Genomic DNA, 18,282 nt, shown 5'->3' with positions numbered 1-18,282 from the left:
TGTACTCCCTTTTGTTGCCAGCAGTTTAGACATTAATGGCTTTGTTGAGTTATTTTAAGGGGACAACAGTTATACAAGCTGCAAACTCACTACTTTACAATGTAGCAAAGTGTAATTTCTTCGGTGTTGTCACATGACAAGATATAATATATTTTCAAAAATGTGAGGGGTGTACTCACTTTTGTGAGATACTGTATGTGTGTATATATATATGTGTGTAATATATATATGTATATATGTGTGTGTGTGTGTGTGTGTATATATATATATATATATATATAATATATATATATATATATATATATATATATAATCTCAGTTGTTTAATCTTGTTTTCCACATTTGTCATGTTACAACCAAAAATGTAAACGTACTTTATGTGATAGACATGAAAATGATAAATGGTTTTCAAAAGTTTTTACAATTAAATACCTGAAAAGTGTGGCGTGCATTTGTATTGAACCCCCTTTACTCTTACACCCCTAAATAATATCGAGTGGAAGATGTGTTAGAATGGCCCTGTCAAAATCCAGCCCTAAATCCAATTGAGAATCTGTGCCAAGACTTGAAAATTGATGTTCAGACTCTCTATCCAATCTGGCAGAGCTTAACCACTTTACCACCGGAGGATTTTGCTGTCTTACGTCCAGGCCACTTTTTGCAATTCGGCACTCTGCGACTTTAACTGACAATTGCGCGGTCATGCGACGCCGTACCCAAACGAAATTTACGTCTTTTTTTTTCCCCACAAACGGAGCTTTCTTTTGGTGCGATTTTTTTATTTTTATAAACAAAAAAAGAGCGTAAATTTTGAAAAAATAACAATATTTTTCACATTTTTTTTTATATGAAATTCCCCCCCAAAAAAATGTAAAAATCAAAATTATTTTTAATTTTTGGCCAATTTGTCTTCTGCTACCTATGTTTGGTAAATAAATCACAATAAGCGTATTTTGATTGGTTTGCGCAAAAGTTATTGCGTTCACTAACTAAGGGAAAGATTTCTGTCATTTTTGCTGTTTTTTTTTAACAAATAATGGCGGCGATCTGCGATTTTTTTTTTTTTTTTTTTTTTTTTTTTTTTTTTTGCGGGACTGCTACATTGCGGCGGACAGATTGGACCCTTGACTGACATTTTTGACACTTTTGGGGGTACCAGTGACATTACTGCAGTAATCAGTGCTATATATATGCACTGTTACTGTAAAAATGACACTGGCAGGGAAGGGGTTAATTTTATTGGAGAGGGAGGGGTTAATGTATGCCTGGTGCTTACTAACGTGTGTGGGGGGAGGTGACTGAGTGACACAGGGACAGATCGCATGTTCAGCTATGCTGAACCCTGCAATCTGACACTGCCTGTCACTTAGGAGATCCGCCCGCTCTGTTTGCACAAGCAGGCGGATCTCCACACTCGATTCCCCGACGATCGGGGAAGAGCGGCGATCAACGCCGCTCCTCCCCTGGCCCGACTCACGCTGTGACTGAATACAGCGGGAGCGAGCCTCCGGGGGCGCGCCGAGAAAAGGGAGTGTCTGGTGACGTAGGTCTACGTCGCCAGACGATAACAAACCACTTTGCCGCAGTAGAGCTCTAGTGAGCAGACGGCAAGTGGTTAAAAAAGAAAGGGCAAAAACTTCCCTCTCTAGATGTGCAAAGGTGGTAGAGACATACCCCAAAATACTTGCAGCTGTAATTACAGTGAAAGGTGGTTCTACAAAGTATTGACTCAGGGGAGTGGAACACAAATGCACGCCAAACTTTTCAGATATTTATTTGTAGAACATTTTGAAAACCATTTATCATTTTCTTTTTTTATTTCACAATTATGTGCCACTTTGTGTTTGTCCATAACATAAAATCCCAATAAAATACATTTACATTTTTGGTTGTAACATGACAAAATGTGAGAAATTTTACGGGATATGAATACTTTTTCAATGCACTATATACTGCCAGCTAGCTATTACATTAGAGTCCTTTATCTCTCCAGAAGACTGGAAAGAAATCTGGTCTAACTCATCAAAAAACATTAACATCCTAGCCACGGAAGCAAATTATACGTTTCTAATGCGATGGTATTTGGTATTCGTCTTTTCATGTTCGATAACTGGGTATCTCTGCTGGTGCTTTAGGGGGTGCGGTATTGATGGTACTTTTAGACCGATTTGGTAAGACAAAAGAGCTGTTGTTTTTAGTCTTGCAATTATCAGATAATCTTTAATATGGTAGATAAGGAGGATAGGCCAGCAATGACAACCTTCAGATCTAATGTACGGTTTTCTTTTCGTATCACCTTTTTAATGTTATATTTAAAAAACGCTAAACCCTCTAACTAAAAAGTGTTCCCTTTCAGTGGGCGCTTTGCCCGCACTCTAAGGGATACCTGCTCCTATATGCCTAGAAGACTCAAAAAGCAGTTTCACTTAACTGAAATTGCAGTATCCACTTTTGAGCAGGAAGATACTTTGTACCACATACATAAATATCTCAATATTTGTAACTTTGTTGAATTGTTTGCTCTTTTTAAAGATAACTTTCCTGAGAAAAATGAGTGTATCCCAGGATGGATTTCCTTTATTTTTCTTTGTCTCCACTGTCAATTACACGCACAGGTTTTAAAGATAACATTTTAGTGTTGCACACATTTACTGTATCAGTACCAGGTCGATAGATAGACCCTATCTGTTTAGCTACCCATTTGGTTCTCTAAATATACAGTATATAGGTGAGGGAGATATTTATGTGATTTACCTAATATACCACCAACTAATTTGTTTCACATAAATACTGCGGGCACTAAGACTGTGCTTGTGCTCTTTACAATCTACTGTAAGATTTCCCTCTTTGTATTTAGTGTAGTTTACTTCTGAATTTTAGCTTGCTTCCTAACCAGTCTGTCATTGTATGTAGAACAATTGTTTGCTAACAACTGCTAATTGCTTGTCCATCAAGTTTCTGTCTTAAAATATCCAATGATAATGTTTTCCATTTATATTAAAGTGACCTATTGTCTACTGAATAATAAAATGAGAATTAACTCCACTGTTTTATTTTCTTATCTAGTATCCAGGATGCCCTGACTACAGCATTTTGTCATTTATGGGTAGTTTTCACGGGCGAACTATGGGTAAGAACAGGAGTCTTCTTCTGTCAAACTCCCACAATATGTAATGAGCCTCCATTTTTTTTTTTAATGTAATAAATATTTTAATACAAACACTATATTACCAAAAGTATTGGGACACCTGCCTTTACAAGCATATGAACTTTAATGGCATCTTAGTCTTAGGCTGTAGGGTTCAACATTGAGTTGGCCCACCCTTTGCAGCTATAACAGGTTCAACTCTTCTGGGAAGGCTGTCCATAAGGTTTAGAAATGTGTCTATGGGAATGTTTGACAATTCTGTCAGAAGCTCAATTGTCAGGTCAGGCACTGATGTGGGAGAGAAGGCCTGACTCGCATTTTCCGCTCTAATTCATCCCCATGGTGTTCTTTTGGGTTGAGGTCAGGACTCTGTGCAGGCCAGTAAAGCTCCTCCACCTGAAACTCGCTCATCCATGTCTTTATGGACCTTGCTTTGTGCACTGATCCAAATCATTTGGTGGAGTGGGAGTTATGGTGTGGGGTTGTTTTTCAGGGGTTGGGCTTGGCCTCTTAGTTCCAGTGAAGGGAAGTCTTAAGGCATCCGTATACCAAGACATTTTGGACAATTTTATGCTCCCTACTTTGTGTGAAAGGTTTGGGGATGGCCCCTTCCTGTTCCAACACGACTGCCTACCACTGCACAAAGCAAGATCCATAAAGGCATGGATGAGCGAGTTTGAGGGTGGAGGAACTTGACTGGCCTGCACAGAATCCTGACTGCGAGCCAGGCCTTCTTGTCTAACATCAGTGCCTGTCCATACAAATGCGCTTCTAGAAGAATGGTCATGCATTCCCATAGACACACACTCCTAATCCTTGTGGACAGTCTTCCTAGAAGGGTTGAAGCTGTTATAACTGCAAAGTGTGGGCCAACTCAATATTGAACCCTACGGACTAAGACTGGGATGCCATTAAAGTTCATTGGCGTCCCAACACTTTTGGTAATATAGTGTAGCTAAAAAGAGAATGTATTTAGTACCACTAAGCTTTTGTTTTCAATACTGCTGTGAAGAACAAATGCATTCTTGCATCTTGGAAACCGGTGTTCTGTAGATAAGTAGAGATTTGTTTCCATAGCACTGCTCTGTTTCTGATTATTGATTTATTTTTTTACCAGGATACTCAAAGTTTTTAGAAGCCATAGCAACTAAAGTAACCAAAATGATCAGGGTGATATCAGGCACTCTCATATCTGTAGTGAGAAATGATTTCATATTTTATCACAATATAATTATTGAACATTCCTTTCTGAAAATTTGTATCTGATAATCTGATAATCTTTAGGTTACAATTTACAAATTTACAATTTACAAATCTAGATTAGGCGACTAAAATAATTTTGATTTTAGTTATTATGCTGTCCAGATCACTGTGCTTTTCAATATTTTGTCCCTTTTTAGTTCTCTCTTAGCTTGTATACGTCAGATAAGACGAATGAGTTGTTTCTATACGCTATAAAAATTTATCCTGAAAATATTCACTTTACAAACCGAATCCTTTCTTAAATTTAGAATTATTTTCATATGAAATTGTTTTTTTTCCTGTTTTGCTCAAGTGGAACCTCAGTTATTGCTAGCAGTATTTTAAAGGGCAATACCCTGTGTCATTTATCATGTTGAACTGACCTTTTGGCTAAAATAACCTGAGCAATAAATATAACCTACATGCAGTAAATTCATGTGAATCGTGTAGTAATGATGTGTGTGAAGTAAAAATTAAATTTCTCTAGCGCTCATCGACAGACGTAGTCCTCGGTGATACACCACCTTCGGGTTATGTTACCTCCGCAGGAGCAGGACTAGACAGGAAATTAAAAAGCTCTGGCCACACCCTAGGGGCAGTCCCAGAGGGTATATCCTCTCTCTCTCTGCCTCAGCAAATCAGTTATTTTCTGTCTAGTTAGGAGTAAGGACCTAGATACCTTGCTGGGATCTTAGGTCCTGGCAAGAAATTTTTTTCTAAAAGGATTTTTGGGCAGCTTTTTTTCTCCAGTGTTCCTGTGAGATCTTCAAGCAAGAAAGCTGAACTGGGCGACGGGCTGGATGTTGAGATCCGGTGGTCACCCCAGTTCAGCCTACGAGCGCGTGCAGGCCATAGCTCCGCGCTGAGTCGGCCGCGACAAAGTCCCATTAAAGGACTGAACCCGCGAGTTAAACGTCTCGCTGAAACGCCAAAGACCATGAGTCACGGCGTCTGTATCGGTCGACAGCCCTCCCGCCCCGGTGGAGAGGGGTACTGTCAGGAGTTGGTGCCCGCCTGGTTCCGGTATGGTGAGTAGTATGTTCCCCCTGTTTTCCCTGACGGGTTTTGTGGTGAACGCGGGCCCCTCTCTGTATGGTAAGAAAGAGTTTCTTTCTATCCTATAACATGTCACAAATCCTCCTACTTTGAGTGTGATTTTATGTGTGCAAAAGCCAGGAGGCTTGGTTTGGGAGCTAACAATCTATTGTATACATGTTTTAAAGATGTAATCTGTGGCATTCTGGGAATCTTATGGGTTAAGTATAAGCTACCTACCAGTCAGAAGCCATGGACATGTAGACTGCCTTCCAAGTCAGATCTCCAGCTAATAGCAGGCCTCCCGAACGGCCATGCGGTCTGCCAGGGCCGGTACCGCCAAACACGCCATATCCCCATGCAGAGAGAGTGTTGTGTGCCTGCAGCACACCGCTAGTCAGCACAGGCCGCCGCCATTTTTTTTTTTTTTACTGGATCGCACGAGCCGCCATTTTGGCGTAGCCTCGTGTCTCCAGCATGGGGGCGGCCATGTTTTAGGTGATTCTACACCTCGTGGAGCTTGGGGGAGGCGCCGGAAGGCGTACAGAGGGGCGGAGCCGCCTCCTTTCTTCCTGGGCAGCCAGCCAAAAGACTTCCTGTTTGTCTAAGACAGCGCTGTAAGCTGTTGCAGTTCAACTCTGAACATCAAGTGGTGAGCCTGGGGGTCTATCTCTCTCTCTCTCGATCGATAGGGATCCCTAGCAGGTAACACTAAGGGGTTTTTTGTGGCGCTGAGGGTCAAAAAAAAAAAAAAAAAAAAGTTTTTTCTTTACTTTGAATTATATCATCCAGGAAGTAACTGGAGTTATTATGGACCCTGCCACACAGATTCCCCCACCTGTTTCCCTCGAGGGGGCCTCGGGACCCGCCGGTGTACAGAGTATAGAGTCATTTACAGCAATTTTGGAGTCTATGGTGGCTCGGGTGGAGGCGGCCTGTCAGGGACGGGGGTCAAGGAAGCGACCCCCGCCTACCCCTATACTATCTGACACCTCTGACTCTGATTCAGAGATGGTCACTGCAGTTGCAGGTTCCTCTGCAAGGGCTGCTATCCCAGGTAAAGCCCCCTCAGACAGTGAGGAGGACGCTTCTTCTCCTGCTATAATTCAGGAAGAAGCATTGGTGGACGCACTAGTTGTGGCAGTGCAAGAAACCTTAAAACTTGAGGCTTTACCGGCAGAGGCAACTGAAACAGAGAGGCCTTTTGGGACTAATAAGCCCATCAAGACGGCGAAGGCTTTTCCTGTACCTAAATGTTTTGGAAATCAGATTAAAGGAGAATGGGAACATTCTAAACGTACCTTTACTATTTCCAAGCGTATTGCTAGACGCTATCCGTTTGAGGAATCCATCATTAAGAAATGGACGGTACCACCAGTCGTGGATCCGCCTATTTCCAGGCTGAATAAAGCCACGGTTATTCCAGTGGAGGACACTTCGTCCTTTAAGGATCCGGTGGATCGAAAGATAGAAGCGGAGTCCCGCACTATCTTTTCTCTGCATTTAGACCAGTAATTGTTATTGGTCTAGTTTCCCAGACACTTACAGAATGGGCGAAGATGGTACGCCAAGATCTTAGGGGAAAAGATATTCCCCAGGAGACATCTGATTTGATAGAACAGATCATACAAGGGCTACGGTTTATCTGTGACGCAGCCTTGGACACTACTCCCTTGTTAGGGCATGCATCTAAGTTAGCAGTGATCCTCAGACGTGTGCTGTGGTTAAAATGCTGGTCAGCTGACCTAGGTTCCAAAAAGACTTTGACCAATCTCCCTTTCCAGGGGAATCGTCTATTTGGAGCCAACCTAGATGAAATCATTAAGGATGCCACCGGGGGCAAGAGTACTTTTTTGCCACAGGCTGCAAAAGCTAAGGAACCTCGCAACAAGCGAGGACCTTTCTTTACCGCCCATAAAGGACGCCCGGCTGGTACTTCCGGGAAAGGCAAGACTCCTCCAGGAGGGTTCAAGAAGGGCTGGTCGGACAAGCAGAGGACCAACCCAGCCAAACCCGAAGTAAAGGAGTACACAGCCTGAAGGTGCGCCCCCACCCAATTTCAGGGTGGGGGGACGTTTTCACCGGTATTCAGGACATTAGATCGAGCATCAACCACTACTACCGGTGCGATTCTTCCCTTCCAACATTTAAGTACAGGAAGCGGTAGTTACCGTTCCCTGTATAGATCTTTTCCTTTACCTTTTCCTAAGATTAGTCCCGATACCTCACAGGAATCGGATCTGATTGACCAGATAGGCCAAGTAGCCTCTAGTCGGGTGACTTCGGTCCCTGAAGTTCAACCAGAAAAGATCACCTTGCCTGATAACTATCAGGTATCTGATAAATGTGTGGGAACAGAAAACGACCAGACTTTCTCGGATGGTCGGGGCCAGATACCTCTAGGGACGCCTGGTTCAGATCCAATCAGCGCCAGTGGTCCTAGAAATTCTAGGCTGGCCTCTTCAAGCCGGCCTGGCCGACTTGGACAGGTTAGTCGCAGACGTTCCGTGGGAACTTCGTCTCAGGGAGTGTCTGTAGTCTCAAGGACCTATTTACCTTCGTGCTTTACAGTCGCTGGTTTTAATGGCCTGGCCATTGAGACCCAAGTACTGAAGGACAGAGGTTTGTCTACTTCTGTCATTCCTACCCTTATTAAAGCAAGGAAAGCGACTTCCAGCAAAGTCTATTATCACACATGGAAGACTTATATTGCGTGGTGCGAATCTTTAGGATTTCCTCCACGTACCTATTCGGTGTCTCGAATATTGGCCTTTTTGCAACAAGGGGTTGAGCAGAAGCTAGCCTTGAGCACCATCAAGGGTCAAGTTTCAGCATTAGCAATCTTCTTTCAGAAACCTTTAGCTACCAAATCCTTGGTGCGGAATTTCATCCAGGGGGTGCGGCACCTGGCTCCTCCAGTCCGCGCGCCCTTACCGCCCTGGGATCTTAATTTGGTTTTGTCGGTTCTACAGAAACCTCCCTTTGAAAACATCAGGGAGATTCCCTTGCTTACTTTATCCCAGAAGGTGGTCTTCTTGGTGGCTATTACTTCTGCTCGCAGGGTGTCAGAACTGGCTGCATTATCATGCCAGTCCCCATACCTAGTGATTCATAGGGATAAGGTAGTACTTCATCCTAAGCCATCTTTTCTTCCTAAGGTGGTTTCAGATTTTCATCTGAATGAAGATATTGTACTACCTTCCTTGTGTCCTCAGCCCAAGCATCATCGGGAACATGCGTTGCATTCCTTGGATGTGGTTCGGGCAATCAGGGTATACCTGAAAGCTACGGAATCATTCCGTAAGACGGATTCACTTTTTGTGATCACGGATGGCCCCAGAAAGGGTTTGCCTGCATCTGCCGCGACCATTGCCAAATGGATTAGACAAACGGTGGTACAGGCTTATTCTATTAAGGGTCAGAGTCCTCCGTTCCCTGTTAGGGCGCACTCCACTCGAGCGCTCAGTACTTCCTGGGCCTTTCGCCATCAGGCGTCAGTGGTCCAGGTATGTAAGGCGGCCACTTGGTCGTCGGTACATACCTTTACTAAATTCTATAAAATTGATGTGACGGCATCGGCGGATGCCTCATTTGGCCGCAAGGTTTTGCAGGCCGCAATTTGAGGAGACCGGTGGTCTACCTCGAGGGTTTTTTTCTGTTTGAAAAATTTTTTTGTTGAGTCTCATCATTAAGGATGAGCATTGTAAACTTCTAGTTGGCACCGGTTGGGCCTTCTAGATTGGGATTTGATTTCCATTTTCCCACCCCTCAGTTGTGATACTGCTCTGGGACGTCCCGAAGGTGGTGTATCACCGAGGACTACGTCTGTCGATGAGCGCTAGAGAAAAATGGATTTTTGTAAAATCTTACCGTAAAATCCTTTTCTCTTAGCTCATCGACAGACGTAGTCCCCGCCCCTCTGTTTTGGAGTTGGGTTGGGTTAAATTCTCTAAGCACTGCTTTTTCACATAACTGATTTGCTGAGGCAGAGAGAGAGAGGATATACCCTCTGGGACTGCCCCTAGGGTGTGGCCAGAGCTTTTTAATTTCCTGTCTAGTCCTGCTCCTGCGGAGGTAACATAACCCGAAGGTGGTGTATCACCGAGGACTACGTCTGTCGATGAGCTAAGAGAAAAGGATTTTACGGTAAGATTTTACAAAAATCCATTTTTTGACAGTAAAAATAGGCATAATGTTTTTGTGAACAACTTAAATGTCTTCAGCAGTCCTGAATTTTGTTCTAATACACGTTAGACAATTCTCACTCCTTGTGTATCTGTCCCACTATACCTTGTTTGCTCACTGAGAATGCAGACATTCCTCACATTATCCAAAGTAAACTTTGCTGTCCCCGTAATAAGGACCTCTGTTACTTCCTGTCCTCACAACTATTGGAATGTTCTCTGTCAATTTTACACACTAGCTGTAACTAAAACTACCAGCTATAAAGAAAGTAAAGGGGTGTTCAGTACTTCACAAAGTTAACTTCCAAAATAAAACCTGTAACAAATTATACTTCTTTAATAAAAGTCCCAACACCAAAACTGGATAGCTTTTTTTTTTTTTCACCCAAGTGCCTGCACCTCTACTCATATAAAATGGCACAAAAATGCTGTATATCCATTGCCACCAAATTACACACAGAACCTTTTACTGAATAATCTGACCCCCTTAATACAGTATGTGAGGCCAGATGAGGCCTATGTAGAGCCAAACTGGCTAAAATGTCACTGGGAGATTCCACCCTCCTCCTCCTTTCGTAATCTGCATCTAGAGATATTTACAAGCACTTGTGTATGGTATATAAAGAGAAAAAATACTCTGAATTTCACAGATCATTAACATTTTATTATAATGAAAAACACAAAGTTCACCTTCTCAGGTTTCAGTGCGCAGCATCACACATCCTGTGGTAGTGTTTTACGCCACATCTCATTGGCATTTTGGCCATACGGTTGTCTGCAGTGGCAGGCCGATGTGATATGCTTAAATTATAAAATAATACTCTTTTCCAAATCTCCTCTTATTTGACAGTGCAGAGATTGCAGGCTGCATGTTATCCACTTTTTGGCTGTGTTTTCTGCTTGGCAATCACAATAAATACAACAATGCATAATTGAAATCAAGAAGTACTACTATAACATGATATAACCATTAAAACCTCCTAGCTATTGACTAAAACAGCTGCTGTCCAAATCCATGTTTAACCCCTCTGGTGTCAGAGTTTCCAATTGATAGACCTTGTGAGTCACTAACCTGGAGACCTGCCACATTTTATTACAAGTCTGCCAATTGTTCTGCAGTCTGTTAATTCCCATACATCTAAGACCAGAGGGGTCCCCGTTATGAACTTTTTTAAAATGTAGGGAAACCCTATGAGTTTTTAGACCCTTCAAAATATTGATAACACATTCCTTTTAAGGACCATGCAATAATAAATACAAGTCGCGCTACAAATGATCAAACATTGAATCAAAATGTGATTTGCGAAACAAAAATTGATAAATTGTCCATAAAGTCTGTGACAGACCAAATTTGATGAACGTGATAATGAATATCCGTGTAGATGAAAGGCTTACCGGAAATTAAATAGATAGCGTGCCAATGATAGCATAGACTCCAGAGGAAATCCGGCAAAGGCTGTACACAGAAAATCCCGGAATCTCGAACGAACGTTGCAATGCCTGTGTGGTCAGCCCCCCCATACTGCAGAGAACACGGGCATTCTAAGAGATAAACAGCATTTGCAGAATAGCCGGATAAAAACCTTTTGAATTCTTTATCTAAGCTAGATGACCTAAATACTACTTTCTTCTGTCTATTGTCTGTTGTTCCTGCATTGGCACTCATCTTTGCACTTTGTACAACGCATAAAGTCACGGGGTGCTATACAGGTCCAGGGCCGTAGTCCATCCCTATGGAAACCAGACCCTGAAGACTCCTTCGGGGATGTGCCCACTATGACAGGCACAGCTTGGACTATATATTTATATAGGGGTCTATTTACAGCACCATGGACAGATAAAACAGGATCACCCTGTATCTCTGATTATTGCGGTAAAAACTGGGCTATGTTTGGAATGTATTTCATTTACAGCGTACACTTTTGCAACTTGGAGCTAAAACTCAACCATTCTGAGCTTAGTCTCAGGTGGATGACCTGGTGTTATATCACACCACTGGTCATACTTTACCATCACTACCTCCCTTGAGCCCTTACAAGGTACCCAGACCCTCTCCCCAATTTCATCACAAAGACTTTGCTTCAAAACAGTCTATACCCGGGTTGCTGCGTACTTCTTTCACACACACCCTGTATTCCTTACCCTACTCTGTCAGTACCCCACAATGGAATACTTTCAGCAGAGAGCCATGGCAAAACTTTGCCAAACATCCACACAACACTCAACCCCATAGTTGCGATAAACCCCTTACACCAGAGCAGTACCAAAATTTCTCCATCTGTAACTGAGTCGGATCTTGATATGCCCAGCCTATAAGAGTTGGACTTAGGAGGGAATGAAGAGATCCCAGAGGCAGTGTTAGAGGTGACTGCAAAAGATTTATCACCACTAGACCCATGTACATCTGCAGTTAAGAGTTCAAGTAATTTGCTTGCTAATATGGTTGTGCTTACTTCTACTGTGCGCAAAAGCCTCGACATTGTCGCACATAAATCTGCTGCATCCCCTCTATGCCATTTTGGGTAAAAGGAGATCTGCAAAATCTAAAGACATTCCCCGTTCATGAACAATTAGGATGGGCAATGGACCCCTTATGTATTTGTACATGTTGATCATATTCCCCCTTAATCTCCTCTTCTCAAGAGAATAAATTCAGTTCCTCTAATCTTTTCTCCTAGCTGAGCTCCTCCGTGCCTCTTATCAGTTTGTTTGCCCATCTCTGCACTTTCTCCAGTTCCCCGATATCCTTTTTTGAGAACTGGTGCCCAAAACTGAACTGCATATTCCAGATGAGGTCTTGCTAATGATTTGTACAGGAGCAAAATTATATCTCTCTCTCTCTCGAGTCCATGCCTCTCTTAATTCAAGAATGGACTTTTCTTGCTTTGGAAACCGCAGCTTGGCATTGCATGCTATTATTAAACGTATGATCTACCAGAACACCTAGATCTTTCTCCACTATGGATTCCTCCAGTTGTACTCCCCCCCCCCCCACCAGTATGTATGATGAGTGCATATTCTTGGCCCCCAAGTGCATACCTTTACATTTATCAACATTAAACCTCATTTGCCACATAGTTGCCAAATAAAATGGTGCATTGAGGTTGACTTGTAAGTTGGAGACATCCTGCAAGGAAGTTATTCCACTGCATAGCTTGGTGTCATCTGCAAAGACTGAACAGATTTTCATTTCTCCAAAAATCATTGACAAACTCTATCAATGGGGAAAGATGTTCACCAAAAAGTGGTATGTTCTGGTAGTTGATGCTGCCATCTTAGTCTTAAACCTCTCACTGTACCATTTGAAGATGTTCCTTCATTCAAAGGTTCTGCAGATAGGTTTAAGCTGTTCCTAAAGGCTCTTTAAACTTGCAGGCCCAGCTTTGCAGCCAGGTATTGCTGCAATTTGTCTGTCAAACTGCAGCTAACTGGATGCCCTAAAACAAGTCATGAAACAAATTTCCAGAATGGCTTTAATCTCCATTCACATGCACAGAATCTTGTGGCTCAAAGTCTGATCCGTTTAAAGTGATTGTAAATGATCACATTGTAAAACAACCCATTCAGTTGAAAATAGAAACAAAAGACAAAACATTTGTGTAAAAAAATAGAAAAAACTTAAATGCTTTTTTTTTCACTTAACAAGTGATCTAAATTCTTACTGTTCTCTGCTGCATAAAAGCTGGGGGAAGAGAAGCAAAAGTACACTGACCTTCCCAATGAATAGCTGTGAAAGGTAGGGGGGGGGGGGGGGGTGGCGTGCCAGGACAAGTCTGATTATTGGAGGAAAGCAGGCAGAGTTCCCAACACAGCTAGAGAACGGACCACGGTGTGTTCTCCTGCTTAGTGTGGTCAGTTTTAATAGGGAAGCAGAGAGACTGACAGGAACATCAGGGATTTCACACGAAGGAAGCAATACAAAGAGAGCAGAATACTTTTTCATATAAGTACATGGTGTAGCAGGCACTTATCAGGAATATGAAATGTTGGGTTTACATGCACTTTAAAGCTGCACTTTTGTCTATATTTTTTTCTGTAGTGTATAGGGGTGTGGCTCACATCTTGCGGCAACTATTTTGTGCAGGGGGATATTGTCTAGGGGGATATTGTCTAGGGGGATATTGTCTAGGGGGATATTGTCCAGGGAGGATATTGTCCTAGAATCCTCTGGATCAACTGCGGGTATAGGATTGTGTATATGACATTGTATGGTTGGGTTTTCTTAACTGTTTTTTTTTGTTTTTTTAATGGCTGAGCCAGATGGACTTTTTTAATCTAACTATGTAACTATGTATAAATGACACTGGCAGGAAAGGGGTTAACACCAGGGGCGATCAAGGGGTTAAGTGTGCTCCTAGGGAGTTTTTTCTAACTGGGGGGGGGGGGGGAGTAGATATACTGGATTAAGAGAGATCTGTATTTTCAATTAAGCTTAACCACTTAACGACCAGCCACGTAGACCTACGTTGGCTGACTAAGTGGTTGTACCGGGGTGATGCCTCTAGCTAGAGGCATCACCCCGGTACAGTTTTTCGAGCGGACGGTTGGCTTTCCGGCAGTAATGACCGATATGGCTCGGGAGCCGCTCAATCGTTACCCCAGCGAGCGGGAGGGGACGCCCCCCTCCCGCCGCCTTCCGCGGGTCCAACATTGTCTTGTTGGAACCTGAATTCCAACAAGACAATGATCTTGTGTCCAGACCTGAATCCAATCGAGAATCTGTGGAAAGAACTGAAAACTGCTGTTCACAAACGCTCTCCATCCAACCTCACTGAGCTCGAGCTGTTTTGCAAGGAGGAATGGGCAAAAATTTCAGTCTCTCAATGTGCAAAACTGATAGAGACATACCCCAAGCGACTTACAGCTGTAATCGCAGCAAAAGGTGGCGCTACAAAGTATTAACTTAAGGGGGCTGAAAAATTTTGCACGCCCAATTTTTCAGTTTTTTGTTTGTTAAAAAGTTTGAATATCCAATAAATTTCGTTCCACTTCATGATTGATTCATCTATACTGTAGATAGGTGTGTGTATGTATATAGATGTATATGTGTATATATATTAGGGCTGTGCATCTTCACTTACCTCACGATTCGATGCGATTACAATTATTAGGGTCGCGATTCAATACGATTCGATTCCGCGATGCATCACGATTACTGCCCAATGCCCATGCCCAGCCCACTGCCCAATGGTTTTCAAAACTTTATAAAAAAAAACAAACAATCAAGCAGTCACAAATAAAAGAATCCTTTTTATTTTCATTTGCTTCAAAGGACACTTTCCTGGACCCTGTCATGGCCTGCAAGCCCTGCATACTTTAGTGCACTTGCACTGCAAACATATAGGAAGGTCTGAAAATGCAAATAGCAGAGACAGACAACAACACTAGTATTTTACTAGAAGTAACAGTAAAATTAGTAAAAAACTGTAGTAGTGCAGTTTACTGCTTCATAAAAGAAAATATTAATATAAGCCAGGCCTACCACCATTTAAAGTACAACTAAAGGCCAAACTTTTTGGATAAAGTTTGGCCTATAGTTGTACTTTAAGGCAAGCCAAGATAGAAGAAGCCAGCCAGCCAGCCAGCCAAGCTAATATTCTTGTGAAAATGGTCATCATAAATTCCCACAAAACATTATATATAAATCCTTTTATGTGAATATGCATTGCAATAAATTCCAGGTGTGCCATAACCTGTCCTCTACAAAACAGAGCACTTCCTGACTAGTAGCAAACATCAAGGGTGAACCTGGCAATAGTGCACTGCTGCATAACTTCCATGTTCACCGTGATGTTTGTTTCCCTCTGCAACTGCCAGTCAACTCAAGTGAGTTGATGGATTGGCTGCTAGAGGGGAGTTACAAATATAAGCTTTAGGCTCCGTTCACATGTAGGCGTTTTGGGGCGTTTTTGGGGAGTTTTTCTGCTCTAGGATCAGCTCTCAAAACGCCCAACAAGACAAATCCTATTCATTTAAATGGCCCCTGTTCACATCTGAGCGTTTTGACGCTGTTTACAAAACGCCCAACGCTCAAAAAAGTACATGAGCTTCTTTTTGGGCAGATTACAGGCGTTTTCCATTGGTCTCTATTCAATCTAAAAACGCCTGCGGTAACCGCGGTAAAATCGCGGTAAAAAACGCGCGAAAAACGCTACGCTGAGGTGTGAATGTAGCCTTAAGCTTATCAATTTACTTATGTCACTTTTATGTCACTTACTTTACAGAAAACGTTACCTGTCCTGCAGACAGTCTCTGTCTCTACCACGATTAAACCCAACTGAAGCCAAGCCAAAGCCACCATTAGAGGAAGGAAAACCCTTGACAGAGTAAATCATCAACTAAAGCTTAAACCTTGAGTAAATCTTCATGGGATCACAAAAAAACACACAACACGATTGTCTGCATCAGAATCATGAGAACTGAAGAAAGGTTTGGCATTGCCACACTGGTACAACTCAAGGCATATAGGTTAGGTCAGGTTTGTGTGTATTTGTGATCCAGTAAAGATTTAATCAAGGTTTTACGCTTCAATGTATGATTGATTTAATCTTTCAAGGATGTCCTTTCCTGTACCGTGGCTGCCTGGCTTGCCTTCAGTTGTCTAGATACACTTTTACCTTTAGTATTTGTTTGGTTGAGGGAACCCCCTACACTTGCTATTGCTACAGAGTACAACAGACCAGCAGACAGACATGCGTTGCAATAATTTCCAGGTGTGTGCCATAACCTGTTCTCTACAAAACAGAGCACTTCCTGACTAGTAGCAAATATCAAAGGTGAACCTGGCAATAGTGCACTGCTGCATAACTTCCATGTTCACCGTGATGTTTGTTTCCCCCTGCAACTGCCAGTCAACTCAAGTGAAGTGAGTTGATGGCTGCTAGAGGGGAGTTATACAAATATAAGCTTAAGCTTAAATAATTATCAATTCACTTATGTGAATGGACCATTTTTGAAAACAAGCCATTCTCCATCTCTCCAGTGCTAGAAAAGCTGTAAAAAATATAAAATGTTCCAGGCTCACTGTGATTGTGTTTGCCCCTGCCATTGCCAGTCAACTAAACACAGTGTGTGTGTCGTGACTACTCAAAAGCTTATACGCAGCCTCATCAGCATCAACTCAACACACACACACTGTGTGTGTGTGTTGAGTTAATGCTAGAGCTGCGTTATAAGCTCTTGAGTTGTCACGACAGTCAGTCAGTCACGTTACAGAAAGAAAACTTTACCTGTACTGCACTGAGCAGCACTCTACCATGTCGATTACATCTGTAACTGAAGCCAAGCTAGCCAACAAGCCACCATTAGAGGAAGGAAAATCCTTGAGAGAATAAATTGTAAACTGAAGCTTAACCTTGAGGAAATCCTATGGGGGTCACATTCACAAACTCACAAATATAGTATATTACACAAGAATCCACAATTGGTGTTTGTGATCCAATAAGATAAGATTTACTCGAGGTTAAGCTTCAAATGTACAAGTTATTTCTCTCAATGATTTTCCTTCCTATAATGCTGCACCGTGGCTGGCTTGGTGTCAGTCTAGAAGAAAATACACTTTAATATTATTTATTTGGTTGAGGGTTAAATGAACCCCTAGTACTTGCCTAGACACTTTTAGTGTGAAGCAACGGAACGGATTATGGATTGGAAATGGACACATTGGACAGGACAATCTTCAAAAACAAACCATCAGTGCTATAAAGCTATAAAACAAGACTGGTGATGTGACTGACTGGTGACTGGCGGCAGACTGAATTAGTAATTACTAATTCATTAAAAACATGAATTGGTAATTATTTCAGGGCTTAGCATTTGGGAACATGTAGGTTTTTCTGTAAGAACACTAGATGATCCACTTGCTCAGGTTTAAGACTGCTTCTTTTCGCTGTTATAACATCTCCTGCAGTAGAGAAAACCCGCTCTGCAGATACACTTGTACCTGGGATACACAAGTATTGCTTTGACAGCTGAGAGAGGAGGGGGAATATGACCTCATGCTCACGCCACCATTTTAAAGGGTCCTCAGTGAGAGGCAGAGGTGGGGCTTTACAATATTTTTCCATTTCGTCTTCTGCCTTGGAATAGGGGGTCTTAGGTTCTATTGCACCATCAGTGAAAGACTGCCCCAGCAAAGTCATGAGCAGCGATGTTGTGGCCTTTTTTTTGGGAGGAGAATGGCTGTCCTCAATGGGTGTTGTTTCTTCTTCCACAGTTGCTTTTTCCCTAGGCACTTCATCCACATTTGTCCTTCTATTAGATGTAATCTGTGTGTTTGAACAAAAGATAATAGTATAAGAAGAGCTGAACTGACTAAGAGTGTGATTCATTGATGAGGTGTGGGAAACTGCACGGTAATCCATACCATACAGTTCCACTTCCCACACCGCATCAGTGAATCAGGGCATGTTATTACACAACACAATGTAGCTGAGCTTCTAGCTGTCTGGCAGGAAACATGATGAAATTCTAATTACCTCCAAAGATGCAGCCTCCTCAGTCACTCCTCTGTATATCTCCGATCTCTCCTCCTCTGTGAGAATAAAAGGCAGTCCTTTAAAGCGAGGATCCAGAGCAGAGGCTGTATGAAGGATCTTCTTCTCTGCCTCACTGCTGTACCTCTTCAGGAGATCTGTTTTGATTGCATTCTTGATCTCATGGGTCATGGCTGTG

At 42.4% G+C, this 18,282-nt stretch overlaps 1 protein-coding gene across 1 annotated transcript in view; it reads left to right on the top strand.

Moving 5' to 3' along the window:
* The window catches only part of ABAT (4-aminobutyrate aminotransferase), a 252,910-nt gene that overhangs the window by 183,382 nt on the left and 51,246 nt on the right, over positions 1–18,282 (top strand). The window contains exon 10 of the mRNA XM_082261300.1: positions 3,067–3,130. Within this exon, the coding sequence (XP_082117426.1) occupies positions 3,067–3,130 (64 nt within the window). The remainder of the gene's footprint in view (positions 1–3,066; positions 3,131–18,282) is intronic.

This window comes from Pelophylax lessonae (assembly GCF_965119305.1).
Source record: "Pelophylax lessonae genome assembly, chromosome: 6".
Taxonomy (NCBI): Eukaryota; Metazoa; Chordata; class Amphibia; order Anura; family Ranidae; genus Pelophylax; species Pelophylax lessonae.
Note: the sequence above shows the minus strand (reverse complement) of the source record. Positions and strands in the feature narration are given on the sequence as shown.